Source organism: Xiphophorus couchianus, chromosome 14 (genome assembly GCF_001444195.1).
Source record: "Xiphophorus couchianus chromosome 14, X_couchianus-1.0, whole genome shotgun sequence".
Classification (NCBI taxonomy): domain Eukaryota; kingdom Metazoa; phylum Chordata; class Actinopteri; order Cyprinodontiformes; family Poeciliidae; genus Xiphophorus; species Xiphophorus couchianus.
The window spans coordinates 20,066,072-20,089,761 of record NC_040241.1 but is presented as its reverse complement, the minus strand read 5'-3'; the positions used below and the strand labels follow the sequence as shown (position 1 = coordinate 20,089,761).

At 38.4% G+C, this 23,690-nt stretch overlaps 1 protein-coding gene across 4 annotated transcripts in view; it reads right to left on the bottom strand.

The window, feature by feature from the left end:
• Window positions 1-1,961: 1,961 nt before the first annotated feature.
• The window catches only part of exoc6b (exocyst complex component 6B), an 88,573-nt gene continuing 66,844 nt past the window's right edge, over window positions 1,962-23,690 (bottom strand). For 2 of the 4 annotated variants that reach the window (XM_028038243.1, XM_028038245.1), the window contains 3 exons: window positions 7,493-7,605; window positions 6,802-6,813; window positions 1,962-5,147 (listed from right to left, as the gene is read on the bottom strand). In XM_028038243.1, coding sequence (XP_027894044.1) covers window positions 5,021-5,147; window positions 6,802-6,813; window positions 7,493-7,605 — 252 coding nt within the window. In that variant the 3' untranslated portion in view covers window positions 1,962-5,020. The remainder of the gene's footprint in view (window positions 5,148-6,801; window positions 6,814-7,492; window positions 7,606-23,690) is intronic. The other 2 variants (XM_028038244.1, XM_028038246.1) reach the window with 1 other exon arrangement.

Below are 23,690 nucleotides of genomic sequence, written 5' to 3'. Positions count from 1 at the left end.
CATGCATCGGTAAAAGATAACAAAATGGTTCAGCAAGTAAAAATAGACAGAAGATAAAATGTTTTCATCTTTATTCTTAATCTTATCTAGGTTTATTATATATGTTGAAGTGAAACTATCCCTTTAAAAGCTACCAATCCTTCACAGCCTGGTCTTGGTTCTGCTCGGTTCTGAAGGCTCTAACTGAGCAGCAGATGAAACATGAAGATGGCTTTGACATTTGATGGATCTGCTTCAGCCCACATTACTGAGACCCCCGGGTTGTCAGCGCATAAATAACGAGATAACTCACACATGTTGCGGCGCCGTCGTTCTGTTGGACACCTTGGAAAATATGCAGAGGGAAGGTTCACATCAGAGGAGAGCAGGAAAACGCTGTAGGACTGGAGTTGGACACGCTGGATTTACCTGCTTTTATTTCTCTAGACGCCGTCCTTCCTTGGTTTGAGCAAGTGAAACTTACGGAAGCACTTAACTGCCAAATCTTTTAAAAACAAGAAAACTCGTTTTATTGAGATTTAAAAACCTTGCAAAACGAGACACTTGTCCTATTTTCAAAACATAAAAATTTTCTTAAAACAAGAAAACTTTGTTTTAACAAAATGTATATTTCCTAAAAATCAAAATATCTTTCAAATAATAATGTCATAAAGCTAAAACTAGGATTTTTAAATGTGGTTTAGAAAAAATGGGGTGAGAAGAAGGAAACTCAGGATAGTGTATTTTTAAATCTCGTTATAATGTGAAAAAACTAACTTGCAATGTGAACGTAACGAACATATATATATTTTCCTGTCAATCTCTACAAAGTAATTTTGATCCAGTTTCTACTGCAAATATCTTAGTACACTTGGAATAAGACAAAACTAACTTACAAGCATGTTTTCAAATTTTAGCTAGTTTTCAATCAATAATTATTGTGTATTGATTTTTTTTCACCTATATTTTTCATGTTATAAGTGAAATAATCTGGCTGTGGAACAAGTCCTTTAAAACTGTGAACTGTTGATGCTAACATGTTTAGCAATGAAATGCTAGTTAGCAAATATGCTAACTCCTTTTAGCACAACAATAGTCTTTTCCAACGTCCAATCAGGTCGTATTTGAAGCAACAATTGACCTAAAAGCCAAGAGAAGAGGCTTTGATGTTTGTCGATGTTTGCGGATGTCACTTGTGCGTCAGATTTATGGGTGTACCAGAAATGTGCGAATACAAAGGTTCCAGTCCCTGAAAAGTCAGGAGCACCGAAAAGTTTGACCTTTTGGTGCCTCTTGTGATTTTTTATTTTATTTTTTAGAGCACGTCAACAAAGCTTTGGAGAAGGAACTAAAAGAAGGAACTAAAATCTGAAGAGTCAGCAGGTTTTCAGAGTGATCATAATGTGACAACGGGCCGACTCACCCTTCTAGAAATCTTTAGCACATGAATGTTTTAAGAAAACTGAACAAAGGTGGTTCAACAAAAGGCCAGTTTATTGGAAACATCTTGGAGCTTTTGTTTGTTTTGGATTCAGATAAATTCCTAGAAGAAATTCACTTTGTCTCATCACTACTGTCATTTCCTTCAGGTGGTGAATCGTAAAACTGTTCCTAGGAGCCAAAAACAAAGATATTTATGTCTTCAACGCGTTTCCATGTAGGTTTCTTCAGTGAAATTAAGCGCCTCATTTTAAGGGATCTGTATTGAAAATTACATGCCTGAAATCATTTTTGTAATTTATCACTTTTTCAGTTAGAAAATTCAACATTTTTCCCAGTAAATGTTATTATACGAAACATTTTGGTTGTGAAGTTAAGCGGTCTGCCACTGGACATTTTGCATCAAAGTTTTTCCGACAATAAAACTTTGACCATTTGCTTTTACGTACTTTACTTCAATTTTGTTTGAAATTGAGCCAGAAATTAGATTAAATTTCAAAAATATCGTCATATAAACAAATCTTGAAGAAAATATTCAACAGTTTGCACTTTTCTTCCATTTTTAATCTGTTGGCATATCTCATTTATTAGTATTTCATTAATTAGTGGTTCACTACATCAGAGTGTACAGTGTTTTTAATGTCAACAGTTTTTGCTCCGCACAAACAAACAAAGTAACAACATCTGCAGACAGAAGACTGGAAAAACCAATAGAAAAAGGACCAAATATTTTTTTAACGCAAAAAATATCCAAAAACCCTCCAAGATGCACTAATGCTGTTAGTCAGAAACAAGTGAAACCAGTTATAAGCTTTACATGTGGGAAAATGTTTTTTTTAAATGTAAAACATCAGTAAGCTGTCCAAACATGCAGTATTGCTGCTTCATTGACTGAACAACAACGTACAGCAAAGGCACATTCAACACCCCGTTCCCTTTTGGAAAAGTAAAAAAACAAACCAAAAAGAAGACAAAATATAACTAAACCTCTCGTAGAAATCCACAAAATGAGCCGCCGCTCAGCAAAATCAGACAGAAAGCAGAACAAAATGTTCTTCATGAAACAGAAAAACTTACATTTAGGTCTGAATCCCTTTAAAAAGCACACACTGTTCGTTAATTCATTAAACGCGCTGCTGCATTTTCCAATAATATTGCACCAAAGTTCAACAACAACAACAAAATTGAAACAAAGAAAAAAAAGATTCTTATTAGTTTGAGAAACAATCTAGTGTGAAACTAAGTAGATGTTGTGCTTTAATTAGTGATTTTGGCGTTATGGAAGACAGGACTGAGTGTGCTTGGCATTAGTTTAATGGTTCTACACAAACAATGTAAAGCGGTTGCCAGATTGGAGCATTAATAAGACCCAGTCATTTATAATCATTTATAAACAAACCCCCTTTCTGTTCTGATCAAGTTTCACTGAAAGGATTGGGAGGAAAAAAGTTGCCATGTTTGGACAACATCCCCCATTTTCTTTAGTTTTACATCTCTCACTCTCTGTGTGGAGGTGTAAAGTTCTGGCACCGGTTCAAGTATTTGCAGGCTGTATGTTAGACGGTTTTCTGTTAAGTGGGGTTGTTTGAGAGCCTTTTTTTAAAATAAATATCATCAGTCAAAGCAACCAAACTCTACAAAATCCACCAAATTTAGCAGCAATAAACAGAAACATCTGTGTTTACAGAGAAAGTATTTCTTCATAGAGAGCAAAACATTTATATTTTGTTGTTTCACTGCTTCTCTGTAAAAAGGTAAGTTATCTAAAAGTAGTTTTGAACATTTTTTCAGCTTGAGATAAATTTTTTCAGTCCTCCCCGCAAAAAAAAGGAAGAAGAAATTTTTTGGCTCTAATTGTGTTCCGTAGTTTTGCAGATGGTTTCCCAAATCTATGCTTCCTTCCTGTTGTTCTAAAAAAAAACAAAAAACTTTTGCAATTGACATTTTTTAAAACTGAATCTAAATAATAGTTTTGAACTTTTTTCAGCTTTATGTCATTTTTAGTTACAAAGATTTTTATAACTAAAATTATTTTTTTAGCTCCATAAATTTGGTTTCCCATATCCATAAACCAACTCCAGTATGTATACTGAAAACCTAACAAGATAATGAGCTAATCTTCAATTTTAGCTTTTTTTTTTTTTTTTTTTTACCTTTAGCTGATATGTAAATGACCTGTTAATGCTAAAGTGACAACAGTGTAAAGATTTTTAATTTTTATTTTAAAATGGTCGAATTCTACTTTGGTATGATACTGACAGCTCCTGACTGCTCCACAGAACCCCACTTTTGAATAAATCGCCAATATCTCCAAAATAGGATTGTTCTTCAGTCAAGATGAGATGTTGACTGCTTATAACTGCTCCACAGGATCCACACATTTACTAATATTCCATAAGCTAGAAACTGTTTACCAAACAAGGATAACTGAGACTGAAGCCTGGTAAGATTGTGACTGCTCATATTTAGTCCACAGTACCCAAATATTCCTTAAATTTAGATTTTTTTTCTTTAAACTAATGTTTCTAGGCTTTTCATTCAACCCCACTTTGCAGAATCCAAACTACAGTCATGTTAAAAAGAAAACACACCCAAAGGTGTACTTAGTTTCACAAAACGTTTCCATTTTGGTTCCATTTGTGTGTTTTTTTTAAACTGATGTTTGTATTTGAATGTTAGACTATTTGTACATTTTGATCCAACAACCAGTGGGTGTCTATCTTTTTAATATGACTGTATCCCTTTAAGAAAATATTGCAGTAACATTCTGTATTTACTTAGTTTTTTTTTTAGACTTTATTTCAGTGCTTTTCTAAGTTCTCAGCAACCTAACATGACATCACAAACGGCAGAATAATCTCTCAGACGTACATTCAGCGTGCTTCATCGTTGTGCTACAAGAAACGAAGACGAGCGAAGTGGAAGACGATAAAAGTCGCTTCTTAAACCAACCTGTTTGGTTGGAAAAAATGGAAGAGTCTCAGGCTAAATTTGGTGTTCATGGATTCCTTATAAACTGTTTCCATGGAAACGTTTTACATCTCAGCGAGCTTATATGGAAGTCCTGAAAGGCCAAATGAGAATTGTTTTTTAAAAAGTTTGACCAAATCTTTCACAACTTTTAAGGTCAATAAAAATCAAAGTACAACCAACCATCTAGAATGAAATATTGTCAATTAAAACAACAACTTATCCTCCAATTTCACAAAAAAAAATCCATGATGAAAAAAAAAATCTTTGTTTTACTTTTCTCTTGACTTCCGAAGTTGAGAGAAGTCAAAAATTTGGTCAGACTTTGAAAATGTTTTACTTTCTCATTTGGCCTTTCAGGACTTCCGTACTTCTGGCACCATATAGAGGAATAAGTCAAACCTGACACCATGGATGAAGTTCAGGAGCAGCACCTTTAGACTCGGCTCATAAATCTGCTGCTTCTCGACCAAAATAAAGGCTCTGTAGCTTCTATGAGGATTTGCTAACTGACGGAAGCTTGGTTAGCAACTAAAGAGCAGGAGATTGGATGGAAACGAAAACCAAAACACGGTGCTAGTTCTGATTTTTGGCTGAAGGAAGGCGCTCCTGACCAATCAGAAGGCTCCATTTAGGCGTGATGCTGCGCGATGAGGTTGCGTAGCTGCTTGATGACGGCGTCAATGAGCTTCTGTCGGTCTCTGTCTGCCTTCTTGAACTGGGCGAGGACGACATTCTTCCTGCTCGTCTCCTTCATCCTGGAGGCAGAAAAACGAGGACAGGAGATGGTTTGGGGGTGAAAGGTCAAAACTGGGTTAGAGGAGTGTTAGAAATTGCAACTGTAACAACTGTTCAACAGTCCTGTAAAAAACTATTTACATTTTGGGTTCCTAAACACTTTTTTTGTTCAAATTATGGGAACATGATCACGGACAAATTAATATCTTCTCGCAATAGAACCAGGTTTTATGGTTTCTCCTGCAAGGTTTGCATCTTTCCTGTGACTTTACCTCAAAAGCAGCAGCATCCAAATCTGCTTGTGATTAATTTACTAAAATAAAATAAATACAAAAATTTAAAAAAGGAGTGACTTAAACTGTGTTTTTATTGCTGAGAATAGATTAAATCGAGCCTAAATTAAATTTGTAAAGTGTTTAAATAAAGGAGCAATTTAGACATTTTGGAACTTCAATTTAAATCAAAATTTAAATTTTGATTTACAAACAAAATTTAAATGGCTATTTTATTTGTTTAATTGAAATATTTAATGCTTAGTTCATTGCAGAGGTGGTAAAAAAATCTTAATAAAATGTTGTTGTGATTTTAGTCTTAAAAAAAAAAAAGAAGCATTTTACCAGTGTGTACTCTGGAGTCCTATTATGCAAAATTCACTTTTTGCATAAATGTTATTCTTCCATTTGGGTTTCTGCTGCTTCTAGAAGCAGCCCAACCGTTTAAAAGACACCCAGAAACCTTTTTGGCAATAAATTAATATTTTAGGTGTCTAGAAACTGAGCTTTTTCAAAGATCTATCAAATGTAATGTTACATTTGAAAGGGATTCCACCATTACCTAGCAACCTCAGCCATGCCCAGCCCTGTTACCTAGCAACCCTGGCTGAGTTCCAGCACGTTTGGTCAGCTGTTTTTTCTGTTGCATTCGCTGTACTTTGGCTGCTGAAAAAAACAAGTGTTTTGTTGTTGACTTACCATCCAGAAACCACTTGCTGCATTCTTATTATGTTTTGCAGGAGGCTCCACTTCTGCTTTTCAATGATGTATGATTGTATAATTGCAAATTTAAGAATGATTTTGTGCAAAAGAATGTAATTAACATGTTTTGTATCGCCCATAGAGGTGTCCTAATCTGTTCAAGGAAGCATAATGGGTCACCTTTAAATTGATACAAAAGGTTTTGACACCCCTGGCGAAGGGGAAATACTTTTTGACAGTACTGTAAACAAATTAAAAACATACACAGATATGCAGTTGCATACTGGATCTCCAGGAGGTTTAGTCATTCCTCGTCTCTTTTTGGGGTTTGTTCATTATGTATTCACGTTCTTGAGCACATTATTGGTGTAAAAACTTTCACAAACCATTAATCCACAAACTGATTAAAACGGTTTGTTTTCATGCAGGCTGAGTGTGAGAGAGGATGTGATTCAGATCGGTGTTACCACACAAGCTCAGATCTCTGCCTCGCCAGCGATGGTTCAGATACAGACCGATGTGGGCGGCGTTTTTGGAGAGATAAACCTCAGTATCATCAACACATCGGCTGATTTTCCATTAACACAGAGAGTCCCTCAGGTGAGATTTCACACTCACGCTATTAAAACTGGTTAGGAGAGGTTCAAAGCCACATGCCTGCACTCAACATGACACACACAACCGTACAGATGATACTCACGGCTTAAACAACCTGTCCGAACAGGAGGAGAACGAACGACAGGAAACAGGAGTTCAGATGAAGATGATAAGCTGGGAATCATTTCCACATCATTTTGTTGTTGTTTTTTTTTCTACATATACGTGGGACAGATCTCACATTCCACCCTAAAACCACATTTTCTGATTCTGGCCTGATTTCTGAATCTGAATCAACAGCATTTAATACATTTGTTTTCTTTGGATTTCAGCCAATTGATTATTGGGATCAGAGGTGATGTCACACTGTGTGTGAAAGACAAACTGCTGTAAAGCAGGGTTGAATGTGGAGTTAAATTATTTTTAAGGTTTTATAGATTAATATGGTTATAGACGTTATAGATAACATCTACAAATGTTTTAGATGTTATCTTTGACGTCTAACGTTTTAGGGTCCGGGTGGGCTAATTCTAAAAAGCTAATCATAAACATCAGCTCTGGTATTGCTAAAGCGCTAAATTCAATCACAGTACATTGCCTTCAACAGGCTCACATCTGTCATTACACTTCTACCTGTATGGTTTGCGCTTCAGGAAGTGATTCTTTGGACCCGACCTTTCACTTGTGATTTCAGTTTTGAAGTTGTTGAGAATTGCCGCAGCAGCTATGCTAATCCTCTGCAGTAAACACAAACAGTCTGTGAAACCCAGAGTGACACTAAAACCATTACTCACTTCTCCAGCAGGGCCAGCGCAGTGTGTGGGTTGACTCTCAGGTATTTGCAGGTGGATTTCCCATAGTCGGCCAGGTAAGTGGACCAGTCCCACTGGGTGAAAAGGTCCAGTAACTGAACCAAAACATTGAGAAAGAGGAAGAGAGATTTAGAGAGAATGACTCACAGATTCAAAGATCAGCTGAAGCCTGAGAACGTTAACACCAACATCAACAACGTCCGCATGCGAAGGGCGATATGCTAACCAGCTTCAGGAGCAGGGAGTTATCTCACTGCAGCTTTGACTAAGTTCAAAGCTGCAAAAATATAACCAGAAATATGGAAAGATTTATGGAGATTATTGAAATTAAGAGTTGTTGGGGTTTTTTTTATGAGAAGCTTTTTAGGCTCAAAGGAAATTCAGATTTTTAAAAATAATTCCTTAAACTTTAAAAAACAAAATTTAATCTTTGCTAGTTTTTCACTCCAAGTAAGCAATAAAAAAGATAATTTATTAGTACATTTCCATGAAGGCATGACAGAAAACTAATTCTGTGTGTTCTTTATAGCATCATTTAGAAACAAAAGCTTGGATCCAAACCTAATCCAACTGCTTGTTTAAAACGTCTGAGTAAGGAAGAGACGGTGTGGTCTCTGACTGACCTTCCTGTTATGAGTTAACTGTGCTGCGTTTTCTCAGTGCTAAATGAGCAAAGCGCAAACAAAGCAGTCATAATCTTCCTAAGAACTTAGAGGGGACTACACAAACTGAATTAGCATTGGATTTACAAACACTGGAGCTGGATGGTTTCTTTTTCTCCAACATGACAAATACCTGACCTCCATTAAAAGCTCTGTTTGTATGACATCTCAGAGCTAAATGTCACTTAAAAAAAACTAAAGACAGAGAAAATAAAGAGGCTATGAGTAACAGTGTCATCTTCGTCTAACTGACCCACTATTCAAAGTGTTGCATAACCAGCTGCTGCCCTGCTGAACCCGGCGTAAAACACACATGCAGAAACAGGCAGGCTAACCCGTAAGCCACCTCCGTCTGTGTGTGAGCAGGGAGCCCCAGTGAACTCCATGTAACACCAAACACACACAGATCCAGAGAGAGAAACCATATGTGAGCGAGGGATGAGAGAGGAGGAGGTGGAGCAGAGAGATGGAGAGCAAAACCACATGTGGGGAAGATGGAGGGCACAAACGAAAGAGCAGAGATGGAAACAGACACCGAACAGCGAACGCGACAAATGGGAGGAGAGGCAGGGTGAGGAGAAAAGAGTGGAATGACAGGCTGCCATGGAAAGGAAGTGCTCATATTCAGCCTTTTTGAATGACACCAATTTCTTTTGAACTATTTTAAAAAGGGGATCATGTGGGAAAACTATAAGCATTCAGTATCCTATCTGCAATAGACAGATTTCTGTGTGATTTCAGTTTGAGAAATCATAGAAATGTTCGAATTAACGGCTTCTCAGAGTTAAGATAACAGCTTTTCAAAGTTGAACTAACAGGAACTCAATCTCAAGCTAAAGCTTCACAGAGTCCAGCTAACGACTTCTCAGAATTAAGATATTAAAGTCAAGCTAACAGGCACTCAAACTCAAGCTAATGTCTTCTAAGAGAAGAGCTGAAAGCTTTTCATTTGCTAAAAGGCACTCAGCTTCAAGAAAACTTCAGGCTAACAGCTTCTCAGTGTTGAGAAAATGGCTCTTCACAGTGGAACTAGCAGGCACACAAACTCAAGATAACAGCTTCTTGGATTCAAGCTAAGAGCTTTTCAGAGTCAATCTAATGGCTTGACATAGTTGCGCTAACAGGCAATCAAATTCAAGCTAGCGGCTTCTAAGAGTCCAGAATAATGGCTGTTGACAGTCTAACAGAGCTAACAGGCACTCAAACTCAAGTTAAAGGTTTCTCTGAGTCAAGCTAACAGGTACTCAAACTCAAGATAATGGCTTCCAAAGGTCAAGCTAACAGGTACTTATAACTGAGCTAGCAGCTTCTAAAAGAAGAGTCAACTGCTTTTGAGAGCTGAGCTAACACTGTAGTTCAAGCTAATGGCTTTTCAGAGTCAAGCTAACAGCTACTAGCCAAACATGGCTAGTAGCTGTGGTGGTGGTGGTAGGGGGATGATCAGGATCAGAATGACATTAGTGATGGAACCATGAATTCTGCTCCCTAACACAACATTCTGAAAGAAAATGTTGATTCAAAACATGCTAGCAAATTAGAGTCTGAAACAAAGCAAAACTAAAACACTAAACATATTGCTGAAATAAATCAATGTTGCAAAGAAAAGTGGGCGAATGTCTCATGAGTGATGTAAGAGTTAGTAGCACTGATCACCAGTTGATGATGATGCAGGGTGCAATAAGTTTTTCACATTGGCCCATAGGTTAGTTTTGACAGCTTTTCTTAGCTAATAAATGACATTACAATTTGTTTACTCGGGTTATTGTCCGGTATCACTTGAGTTAAGAGTTTTCTTAAAGGTAAACTTGAATCATTTCCTCCATTTTTATGACCGCTGTAAATCTAAGTGAGGAGGTCAAGGCTGCTACCCGAGTTATTCCCTAAAACAGGAAGTTTTCTGAATATTTGCTCTGTTCGGTTCAATCAGCCATCACAGGGAAGACGAATGCCTCTTTGTACTTCCTCCCCTTTCTCCTCGTTTTCCTCCCACCTTCGTCCAACTCCCACTATCTGCTATCTGTTTTCTTCTCCTTCCCCGGTCCTCCCACTGCCGTGTTCCCCTCTCCTTGTCCTCAAGTTCACCCCGTTGTGGCCGAGGTTTGACCCGCTAATCCTCTCGTATAAACAAGTACAAACAGGCGTGCTGCGTGTGCACTCAGGAACAGGTACATGGCAGAAGACAAAAAAAGAAAAAAGATCGGTGTTAATCAGATACAGGAAGCTGAGCAGGACTTTTATGGCTGTGTGGATGCAGCTTCACAACAAAAAAAGGATACATTTGTATTTATTTATTTCTAATTCATATCAATCATCCAACTGCTGCTGAATATAAAGAACAAACTGTCAGTTCATCTTATTTTAATGGTGTTTCAGGCATCTTTTACTGAGAAATGTCTCCTCAACAACATTTCACGACTGGCAACCTTCCCAACTGAGGCTGTTTGTCCAACCAGATTTTGGAGGACATTGGCCGGTTCCCAACAGTCCAACTTTTCCCTCTTCACTCCAATGCTTGGTTTTTACTGTTGCCAATGTTGTCACTGTAAACCTTTTTAAATGTTTCCATTCTGTTAATTTGACTTTAGTCTGTGCAATATAGTAAAATTTTATGGCATTAAATTAATACAGAAAGAAATTATTTATTCTGCCGGATGAACTTGTGGATCATTTGGTAAATTTGATTGGATTCGGGACCAAATTTGCAATATTTGTTACATTTTGTGGTCCTCTTTCACACTGCACTGAGACCAACAAACCAAACTCTTTTAAAAACCTGTTCCCCTCCTCGCCTGCGGTGGCGCTGCACCAAGAACCATTGAAGGAAACGACACAAAAACCTCTGAAGGAAACAGTGAGCGCAACTTCCTTATCCACAGAATGCCACTGATCCAGTTTACTCCAATATTAATACAAAACTTTCTTTGTGATGAAAACCAAATCATTAAACACTTTAAATAAATAGTTTGAGATTTTGCTTTTGGGGTCATCCAGTGATTCCCAGTTTGTCTCAAAAACTACTAGTAACCATTGAAGCTTTTTTTTTATACCAGTGTGACACTACTGATGATTTAATTTAGTAATAAATCTTTGTTGCAGTTTACAGTGTGGTAAATCAACTCTCTTCAGATTCGTTGTATTTTAAACTAACTGTGCCATTTAATACGTAGCTAACTGAATAAGTCAGCTTATCCTGACAATTACAGATGGTTTTTGGGATTTACACAAGCTGAAGGGAGGACAGATAAAAGGCATCCTGCAGTTGTTGCTTTACGGGAAGCAACCCTGAAATGTCGTGTTAACACTCACCAGGAAAGAAGACCAACACCAAACCGCAGACTGATAAGCTGGCAGCACAGTTATAATATTTACATTTTATCTTAACATGGACTGCTGCCTAAACTCTGGGACACCAAATCGGTTCATCTCTTTTTTTAAAACATGTGGCATGTTTGAGCTGTTAGCGTGCTGAGCTCAAGCTAACAGGTTACAAATGGCTCATAAAACATGCAAAAGAAACAGGAAACTTAATACGTGTCTGCAGGAGAAAGAAAACACACAGCAAAGACAGAGAAAATTAATAATTTACAGGCAGTTAAAAGTGTAACATGGTGTAGCATTCATCACTATTAAACTATACTAGTTCACAGTAAAATGCTAGCACTTTGCAACCATTTCCAAGGAAAGTTTTCAAACTTTTCCAGCACCATACTTTGGAGATAGAAACACAAATTAAGACAATTACAGTTCACTATTAAATGTGGGGCTGGAAAATAAATCAATAACAACACATATTTCAACAGACACATGATTAATATCAATAGAATATTCAACATTCAACATAGACAATATTCACTGAGCTCCGATCCACAGGAAAGACTTTAGCCGCTCAAACTTTCATGGAAGGTTGGAGGAATTTACTAACTCACTCTTTGGTTACCTAGCAACTCGCTCATTCTGTGGTTACCTAGCAACGGCCTGCTGAGTAACTGGCACAGCAGCAGTTTAAGGTTTTAACATTCTATACCAGGAACAAGGTAAATTAAAATATAACAAAATGATATGTTTTGAATAGACTCTGTTCCAAAAAAAAAAAAAGTGAGGCACACACAATCCAGCAGGTCCAAATTAATCATGTAAAATAAGACTAAAACTAACTTAGAAGTAACTTTTTAGCAACATATAGGAGCTTGTTTTAAATTAATACTTTCTTAATATAAAAAAGTAAAAGTTCCACTGGCAGATTATTTCACGTAAACCATAGGAAAAATTGTCTTGTAAGTAAAATATTTTGCCAGTGGAACAAGAAATTATTTTTTTATTTTAATCACAGTAAAAAATATTGTATTGAAATAAGAAAACTAACTTAGAAGTAAATTTTCAGCAAGAAATAGGAACTTGTTTTCAGTTAATACTTCTCCAATATTGATTAAAAAAGTACTAGTCATTACTTCACTTATAACGACATTTTTCCCTTGTTATAAATGAACTCATACTTTCTTTAAAGTCAATATTAAGGAGTTATTGACTTAAAACAAATTCCTATCTCTTGTCAAAAATTTGCTTGTAAGTTAGTTTTAGGTATAAAACTGGTACAAATGTTTACTTCATTTGAAATAAGACAAAACTAACTTACAAGTAACTTTTCAGCAAGAAATAGCAGCTTGTTTTTCATCAGTAAATTCTTAATATTAATAAAAAAAGATGTATTGTTTCCACTGGCAGATTATTTCACTTATGGAAAAAATATATTGTTAAAAGTGAAATAATCTGCTAGTGGAAACAATAAGTTTGTTTAATCAATATTAAAGAAGCACTGACTTGAAGAAAGCTCCTATATCTTGCTGAAAAGTTATTTTAAAGTAATTTTTTGGGTAAAAAATGAATGAAGGGAAAAATGTAGGATGAGACGACGCAGACAGGACTCCTGAAAATGAAAAACAGAGAAGAAGAAAAAACACAAAAAACTGCGTGGGCTTTTCCGAAGATAAAAAAAAAAAAAAAACGAGGCACACGCGATCCAGCAGGTCCTGCTGGCGAACCCGCTCCCACACACACACACCTGACCCTGGATTCACCCGCAGCACACACACTCGGAGAAACCGGCAGGTCCCTTTCTTCACCTCTAGCTGAACTTTTCTCTCCGTCTCGCTCCCCCTCTCTCACCTCGCCGTGACCTCCCCCCTGCACTATTGCTCCACACACACACACACACACACACACACACACACACACACACACACACACACACACACACACACACACACACACACACACACACACACACATTATTGCTTCCTCTTATTCTTCCAGGAGGGACGAGCACAAAAACAAAGTGATGTGTTACCCTCACTTTTCTTGTTTTCTCCCCCTCCATCTCTCGTTTCACTCCTATTATTACTCTCCATCACCATATTCTCCTCCTCAGCCTCATCTATCGTCCTCCTTCCACCTTTATTTACCTTCCTCTCTCTCTCCAGCAGCTTTTTCCTTCCTCTCCTTTCACTTTTCAGAGATGTTGATGCTAACTCCGGCTGTTTATTTTCCTTGTTTACACTCTGCAAATCCAAACTCTTCCACCTCTATGAAAACTCAATAAATGCTGGAAACTTCTCCATTTTTCCCCTCTCCAAGCTGTCAGTCTCCCTGAACGTTTGACATGCAGAGAGGTCAGAGGTCACTAAAAGCAGTGAAAGTGGATGGGACTTTTATCAAACACAGCAGCCATTTTGGCAGCCGTCCATCTCAGCCGTCTGGCTCCAGACTGCAGCTGTCCTCCATCAATCATCCATCAAGTCTCACGGCTCTCTTCATCCATAAAACTCCTCGAAAAACGGCAAAAGGAAATTATGACAGCCAGACTGAGAGGTTGCTTTTTTTAAATTACGGGAATAAAGTCATAAAGACGTAGTGTTACCAGAAGAAAGCTGTAAAACTACCAGAAAAAAGTTGTTTTATTGAGCAAAGTGACTCGTCAAGTTTGTGATTCTTGTTTGTTTAAATCGTTTCAAAGTCATGAAACGGATAATAATGTGAAGCTGATGTGTTAACAGATGAGTCCTTATTTATGCAACGAATACCAAACTATAACTTCACAAGACACACAAATTCACTCATTTATTTTTTGTTATTTTTAGTGAAGGAGTGATTCTAAAATTATTGCCTCGTTCTCCAAAAATTATGACTCTATTCTGGTAATGAGTTTATTCTGGGATGATATTGACTTTATTGTCACGTGACTTTTGGTCAAACAATTTTATTCTCGTTATACAACTTGTTTTTATTATTACAACTATTCTTGTAATATTATGAGTTTATTCTCATTATTACGACAAACTTTTTTCTCATAACTCCATTTTCAAAATATGACTGTCATACGACTATTCTTGTATTTTTATTGCAATATTCCACGTTAGTCGTAATATGACGTAATTCTGGTACAACCTTTTCTCACGTTACAATTTTCCTTGCATTGTTAAAACTTTATTCTCATAAGAAATTAATTCTCGTACGACTTTATTCTCATATTGTTCCGATGTAATGTACGACAAAATTGGCAACATAGAGATTATGCAATATGCTAAATATTGCATCCAAAATTAACAATTTTACCAACTTATTTGATTTAAGGCGTGATATAAAAGATAAATATATTTGATTTTCAATAGTACCAATTTAATGATTACCATGTTCTATTTCCTATCTTATTTTATAAATTAATTTAAATTTTTTCCAGGTTTTTTCTCTCATTTTTCTTATGTGTTTAATTAATACATTGTTTTTATTTAACTCTATATTGTAAATTTTGGCAGGAAAGGCCCTCCATATTTATGGAGCAACTACTTTTAAAGGCAAAATGAAGCTGCTGCCAACATTTGAGGCCATCAACTACAGGTAAGGAAATGTATTTATTATTATTTACAGACTGGGTTCCTTCTTATTTAGGGGTGTCAGAGTAAAGGGGGGGAGGTATCCCAAAAACAAAAATCCGTTTAGGATAAGCTGAAGTCGTTGGACATAACGCCTCACGTCGAGCAGAGTTCAAAGTTCACCGAAAGCAGTGAAAGTGGTTCCAACCGTCTCCAGTCCTGAACGCCCGTCTGTCATCAGCCGTCTCTTCAACCTTTCCTCAACTTTATCTTTCAAACTTTGGAGGGCAGAGGTCACCATCAGCACACACGCCGACACCCGTCATCTGAGATTAAAAAGCTGAGGAGACGTCCAGGCTGGACGAGGAGATTTTTGGCGCTTGTCCATCACACGGATGGTTTGCGTCCTGCCGGTCCTTCATCCAGGAATTCAACTCAACTCAAAGGAAAAGTGCTTTTCAACTTTATCAGGAAGACAACAGCCGCCATCGTCCATCTTTAAGCTCATCTATAAGACGTGGAGAAGCAGATCTTTTGGTTCTCTTTGGTCTTTTTCCCCTTTACTATGTTTAAGATAAAGTCCTAGCACTAAACAGAGGCTTGTTTGCTGTGTCAACTCACCGTTTATTACCATTTTCTAAACTGATTATTGATTTATTGGTCTGTCGTGGTGAACAGAGAGCTGAGCCAAAAAGCGAAGCTCTCGATTTACCGGTCGATCTACGTTCCCACCCTCATCTATGGTCATGAGCTTTGGGTCATGACCGAAAGAACGAGATAGCGGATACAAGCAGCCGAAATGGGTTTTCTCCGTAGGGTGTCTGGGCTCTCCCTTAGAGATAGGGTGAGAAGCTCAGTCATCCGGGAGTCACTCAGAGTAGAGCCGCTGCTCCTTCACATCGAGAGGAGTCAGTTGAGGCTCGGGCATCTGGTCAGGATGCCTCCTGGACGCCTCCCTGGTGAGGTGTTCCGGGCACGTCCCACCGGGAGGAGGCCCTGGGGAAGATCCAGGACACGCTGGAGGGACTATGTCTCTCGGCTGGCCTGGGAACGCCTCGGGATTCCCCCGGAGGAGCTAGAAGAAGTGGCCGGGGAGAGGGAAGTCTGGGCCTCCCTTCTGAAGCTGCTACCTCCGCGACCCGACCTCGGATAAGCGGAAGAAAATGGATGTACTGAAATTTGTGTATTTCACAAAGCCGCTACGGAAACCCTTTAGTCTCATCACACGAGTCACATGAACAACAACCGGATGTTACTACTGGCGGAGACAACAAAGAAGACCACAGGAAGTGGTTGGAGGATGATGGTGCTGCATGTTTTTTTAATGACTTACTGTTTGAACAAACTTATTCATGTGGGATTTTAACTGCGTTTCTAATTTAAACACCAAAATTGTGCTTTTCTTACATTGGCGGAATATTGACAAATTTGTAATATTTGTCAATATATTACAAATCAGTTTACCCAACTGATGTTGGGTAAAATAAAAATTGTCTGATGAATATAAATTGAGTCCAAACTAAAATTCCTTGTGATTTCTAAAAACGTAGCATCCAAACTTTCATCTTTTTTTTCCTTTTCAATCACATCAACTTGAGTTTATTTTCAGGTAAAATCTCAGAGGTTTGATCATTTTGGAGCCACTAATCCTAAACGTTCCCTCCACTGTGAAGCATCCCAGCATTGACTGACACGCCGCAGGAAGAGACTTCACACTTAACCCCAGAGCTGGGAGGTCAACGGTCACACTGGGAGGTTATCAGGGGACACTGGGGCAGCTACTGGTTCTCTGTCTCTGAGAGGATCCTTCTCCAGTTTAAACAAACACGCCCAGCTGTCCTAGTTTCCCCAACCAGGCTGAATTTCAGGAAGATGGCTTTTGAAATTTCCCCTGTTGCAGATGAAAGAGTCTTTACAAGCCTGCAGCTCGGGCCGTATCGCTCCATCATGAGCTATTACTGGAATGAGGTAAGCTTGGATGTTTATCGCTCTGCAGCAGGGAACTAATTTTACATTCTCACAGCAAGGCCAAGAGCTAAATTAAAACCAAAAGCGTGTATCTTTGTACATCTGCCACCACCGCAGAGCAGCGCGCCGCTGCCAGCGACCACAACACAGCGAAGCTTCAGCGCTCAAGTTGAACTCGACGGCTCGTCATGTACGAGCCGAACGCGGGGAAGCTAACCTCTGTTCTCGTTCACAGAGAAGCCAGAGGTCAGCTGCGGATCACAAACGTTTCAGAGGCTCAGACCTCATGAATGCATCGTAGAGAAGGTAAATGACTCCAAGTAGTTGAGTTTTTGGATTGGAGACCATTTTCTCATTGACTGAACGAAGAAAGAGAAGCAATGTCTAAACATGGAAACGGATTTCTACCCTGACAGACGCACGTTTCATCGTTAAATATTTTCAGTTTCAGCTCCTTAAAAGCAACTGAAAGGCGTCAAACTCATCAGATCATCAGCAAAAAGATTTAAAGGGGAGTACTATATAAAATCAACTTTTTATAGCTTTACATCACATAATGGTATTCCCTGGAGTGTTGACTTGACTCTTTTATGCATGTTTGATAAATCCTTTAATCGCCATGGCAACCATTCAGCTGTGTAAAACGCCTGTTTGGACCAAGTCCTACCCACAAAATGCAGCTCCTCCTCTGACTTGCCAAACTCCTGCATCACAGAACAGCCCTGCATCACGATTCCCCAATCAGCTCCTTCACACTAGCCAGCAGCAATAAGCAAACACCTGTTTAAAGTTTTAATATATTAAAGGGTCATTTTGTTTACAAAGATGTCAATCCATTTTATTTTAGATCTTGGTTGTGTTTGTTTTTTATCTCCGTTTTATTTATTGTTTTTGTTTTATTTTGGATAATATGCAACAGTTCCAGTGTTCTTTACAAAATTAAGTTTATTAAAGAGTGAACTTGCTTTATTATGTCATTATCAACATATTATTTGAAAATGGTTTCAAAACAACAAATTTATCGCAATAATTGAGTAGTAGTAATAGTTTTGGGTTTTCCATTATAGTTGGGTTTTATTTTGTTGTGACTTTTTGTCTAATTCAGTTAGTTTGAATTAGTTTTTGAGTGTGTTTACTAACTTTTATTAGTTAAGCATTTAGTTTAAATTTTTTATAACATAGTTACTCTTAGATATAGTTTTACCCCATTAATTAGCATTTTTGTTTATTTCAGCCAATCAGAGCCAGGAGTGTTGTCAATCAACCACCCCCCGTCTTGCTGTCTGCTACGCTGCAGCTAGCATAGTCTGTCATGAATGCCTATGCTAGTTAGCATAGCTACCAATGATGGCAGATAAATGGTTTTCCTGTTACGCTACGTCGTTTCTCCACCATTAGCACATTTAGAAGCGAGTACATGAGGTTGACTGACAGCACTACGACCCTCCTCTTGGCTCTGATTGGTTGTTTTTGGTTACATTTCTTCAGACGGCAATAATAGCTAAGGGAAGAGGTTGAGGAGATTTATCTTTTCACAGATGAGCCTCATAACTATTTAAAAAAAACATTTTTCTAAAAGTTACATACTGCTTCTTTAAGCAAACTTTTAAAATGTTGCTAAAAGAAAAATCTGCCATATTTTTCCATCTACTGGTTGGGAGCAAATCAAAGTAGAATAAAATTCATGTTTTATTCAACTTTTCATTTCAAGTTTCCCCAAAGTGGAAAATTTAGAAAACTACGAGTTGATGAAATTAAGAGTCCGGCTGACTCGTTTCCAGTGAAGTGAGTGAAAGTTAAACCGGAGCTGAACTTCTGGACGGGATCTAACCTCCGCCAAAGGAGCCGGGCTGACGTTCAGAGTCTAAATGGAGCTAAAAGCTGCTGTTTTCCAGCCTGTTTGTTTTGGACTATTCCGTCTTTATTTGCTTTATCAGCGCACCGTGCAGCTCCCAGCGGTCCGCCCTCGTTTATCGTCTCGCTCCCTTCTTCCTCCTCCGTAACGTCGAGTTACCCTCCGCCTGACCTCCTTTTCTCCTGCACTTTCTCCAATATTTCCACAATCACTCTTTTTTTGAGGCTTCGCTCGTCCTTCTCTTCTCTCCGTCTCTGTCCGTCTCCGCCTGCGCAGTGTCTAACTGACAAGGGAGACCCCTGGTTGAACCACCCGAGCTCTGGGACTTTTTCCCCCTCATGCACTCCATCGTTTTTTTTTTTTAGTTCGTCACTTTGTAAGCAGGTACCAGAATTCATCCGTCGCTGCTGATAACGAACGTACAGGACAGGAGATGTTTAATATTTAGTATTTAATATAAAGACAATAACATTTGAAGCAAGAATAACAAATCTTGCTGGATGAGAAATTGTCCTGGTAATTGTCAACGCTATTATAGTTAACTAAAACTAACAAAATAACAAAAACTAAAACCGGGAAAACATTTTCATTCGCGAAAATAAATAGAAACGGTAATTAACAGGGGAAAAAAACTAACCTTTTTTAAACAAAAAAATAATGAAAGTATGAAAAAACAAACCAGTACTATAATAAAAACAAACCCAAACAATATTTCATAAAAATAATCAATAAAATCGAGCAAACACACTAAATACTAATTGAAACTAACTCAGTTAGACAAAAACAATCACAATACAAAAAACTGAAACTAAATATTTAAGTAATATTGGATTAGGCCCTGCGACAGACTGGCGACCTGTCCAGGGCGTACCCCGCCTCTCGCCCGGAACGTAGCTGGAGATAGGCACCAGCAACCCTCCCGACCCCATTAGGGACAAGGGTGAACAGAAAATGGATGGATGGATGGATGGATATTGGATTAGTTAATTATATTTAATATTAAGTATAATATTTAATACTTAACTAAAAACTAGCAAACACAAACTAAACAAAAAGTCAAACAAATAAAATTAATTGAAACTAAATAAATTTTAACAATTAAGAAAAACTAATCTAAAACTAAACAATATTTAGCTAGTAATGAAAAAAATAGCAAAAATACACTAAAATAAATTAAAACTAACTGAATTACACAAAATGTTAAAACTAATAACAAAACTAAACTGAAATTAAACAATATCCAATTAAATATAACTAATAAAAACAAGCAAACACCCTAAATAGTTTCTTTTGAACCATAATAAATGGAACATTGACTAAAATATTTGATGAGTATTGATTATTTTAAAGGCAGCACTTGATAAACTGTTTTATTGGTTTCACAGTTGTTGATTGTTTGATGTCTTTATGTTTTTATGTTGCCTTGCTGCTGAAATGGTGCTACAAATAAACTTGATTGATTATTTTTTGGTAAAGTTCCTTTAGACGACATTAGTTGTAAATTGGCGCTTTATGACTAAAGAAGACGCCAAGATAAATTCCCACGTGTAAAACATTAGTGACACTTCAAACGCCCGTGTTGCTCCAGGCAAACGCTGTGAAGGATCTAATTTGCTCATCAGCACCCGGGCAGCTCCGACACCCTCATCCCAAACAGGAAGCAGATTAAAAGGTGAGAGGGCTTTGAAGGCTTTGACCATGAGATGACCGCTGACAGGAAGGGGCGTGGACGCAGGGAGACTGACGGTGGGGTCGGCGCTGATAAGGCGGAACAATGACCCGGCCCGGTCACTCAGGTACTCTGGTGTTTGTTTATCCTCCATGACCCAAACGCTTTCTTATTCATCTTGTTTATTTATATCCTATTGTGAAAGCGGCTCGTTCCTGAAACAGCTGACCTAATTCCTGACCGCTGCTTGACCAGCGGTCGGAAGCGGAGACCCGGATCGGGTCGCAGCGCCATGACCACGGCCTGACCCGCTGTCACACCGATAAGGCCGGCCACAGACGGGACAGGAAGTTGAGAGCGAGGACACAAAAACACGCTCAGCTCTCCCACACTGGCCTGCAGCCATAAATCCAGATACTGATGAACATTTCTGAACACCGGCTGTTATCTGTTCGTCCCATTGTGTCAGTTTGAGACCAAAGAAGAAGAAAAACGTTAGTATTTAAAGAGACGACAACATGGACAAATATCAGATAAAAGCAGTTTGAAGAGCTACAGGGAGAGTGCTTCACAAAATAACTGCTTTAATGTTTATTTTTCAGTATTTTATAGCAATTCTAGGTGACGAATAATTGCTCTTAAAAATCTTTGGATAAAAATAATAAAGAATGAACAAAAATTATAATTCCTTCCATTTTTATTGCATTTCCAAACCACTATGAGACTACAAATATACCAGTTGTGATTTTAGATCCACTATTCTTATAAGATTGGAAAGTTGGAAAGTATTGATTAGTTTAATCAATTATCCTGACGCTTAATCAGATTTTTTAAAAAGTAATTGAACCACTTAAGTCTGTTTTGTACAATATTAGAAATACATGCAAGACGAAACTGATTCGTTGTTCAATTACTAAATTAGTTGACAATTGTTTGAATAATGGATAAATAACAACTAACCGTTTAATTGTTTCAACTCTAAAAGGAAGGAAGGATTGATGGACGGATAAAAGGAAAGATGGATGAAAGGATGGATGGACGGATAAAAGGAAAGATGGATGAAAGGATGGATGGACGGGTAAAAGGAAAGATGGACAGGTGAACTTTGTGATCAGACGTTTAGGCGGTGTGAATATTTTGTGTTTAAAGTTTTCCAGCGTTGCTGCGTTTCCCATCCTTCCTCCCCAATAGATCGGCAGGCGAGCATTTAGATGTCCGTCTGCTGCTCACCGTCCCTCCGCCGCCTTTCTTCTGGCTCTTTTCACCTCCTCTCCACTCCTCCATTCATCCCCCCCTCCTGTGACCGGTCACATGGATGAAGGGAAGTGTCAGCCTCCCGAGGAGACGGCGGGGGAGCGGGACGGACCACCCTGTACGTCCGCTTTTTTCCCCCTCTTCGGCTCTCCGTATCACTTTCACCTGACTGCACTCTTTCACGCGCCATCCCTCACTTTTCTTGCTCCGCTACGTCAACGCTTTCACACATTCTGGTCTCGTTCGGGTTCTGGCTGCGGTTTTCTTTCAGTCTCCTACTGTCATCTTCTGTTGGATTCATTCATCCGTCGCCTTTTTCTGTTTCCATCATGTCGGCCTCCCTCTGTTTATCTGGCTTCCTGAACTTTGCTGCTGATGCGCCTCTCGTTCGGTAACGTCTCTGCTCCCAGCGTGAAAACGCCACTCAGATATGCGACAGGAGCAGAGTTTTCCTTCCTGTCCTCTGCATCACTTCTAATCCTTCAAGGTTGCTCCACTTTAGGTCGGAAAGGTCTGCATCTTTTAGAAGGACTTCTGCTATTTTTAAATTATTTTAGGAGTTTTTTAATGAGGTCTCTGTTGATCTGACAAGCATCAGTAGAAGTCCTGATCTTCCTTTTATCTGAGTTTCCTCAACCTGATTAAAATTTCCAGATTTCTATTTTAATTATAAATTCAGAAGTTCAGTATGAATTTATGGCAATTATTTCTACAATGGATGGATAAATGGATGGATGGATGGATGGATGGATAAACTGATGGATGGATGGATGATGGATGGATAAACTGATGGATAGAAGGACTTATACACAAGAAAGGGAAAGATGAACAAACCAAAGGATGGATAAGTGGCTGAACCAATGTATGTTAAAATGGTAAAAACTCTGGGTGGTGAAGTGATGCACCTGTCATAATAATAATAATATTCAGATCTTTGTCCGGTCTGTCTGTTATCCGTTTCTGTAGAACCTAAAGACTTGGTGGTCTGTGGTCCGAATAAGTCTGGATTTCACACACCGACAGCGTCAAACCTTCCTTAAATCAGATCAACAGCTTCATCTGACCGGGCCGCATGCTGGCCTAATTAAAACCTGTTAAAACATGAGGTAGGGTACGACCGCTCCTGCCTGGCCAGCTGAAACCAAAGCTGATTTCCAGTCTAGACAAAGTGAAACGGGTTGAAGCAAACAGCAGTAAGGTTTTAATGAACATGTCATGCATACGGTGCTCCATCACTCATCAGTCCAGCCTTGAAACCCCTTATTTTGTTTTACTCTGGACTAATTATGACTCTACCTCGCAAGTGTTTCAGGTCGTCTCGGCCAAAAAACAAACGCTGAACAGGAATTCCAGGAAATAAATCTTCTCCGCTGTTATTTCAGGGCTGAAACGAAAACTTTGGCAGGTATTTAATACTCAGGAGAAGCTGCTCAAGAATGAGACGCAGGCGTAAAACAAAGCTGTTGAGACAAGCTGATTTTGAGGGATTATTTCCTGCAGGAGAGGATCGCGTTTTTTTCTAACTGCAGCCGAAAGGAAGAGAGGAACGTTTAGCACTCAAGTGGGGAACAATGAAAGGACAAAAAAGCGATGTTGGAACCAGGTGGGGTCTTCCTCTTACAGTGAAGTTTGACCTCCTTCTGCTCAAGTTGTTTGTCTCTCTGAAATGTCAAGGACCTAAAAATGATGACCAGTTTATCCTGGAAAACAAAACAAATCTGTTGAAGAAACATCTTCATTTCCTTAAGAAGTCAAAGGATTTGGAAACCAGCTGACAGTTGCTGGTTTTGATGCTAAAAGATATGCTCTGTGTGAATAAAGCTAATTATGCTACTTGTGCACAAAAATAGCAAGTAGCCATGAAAATAATCAAAGATGCATTACCGATATTTAAAAAAACAAATAT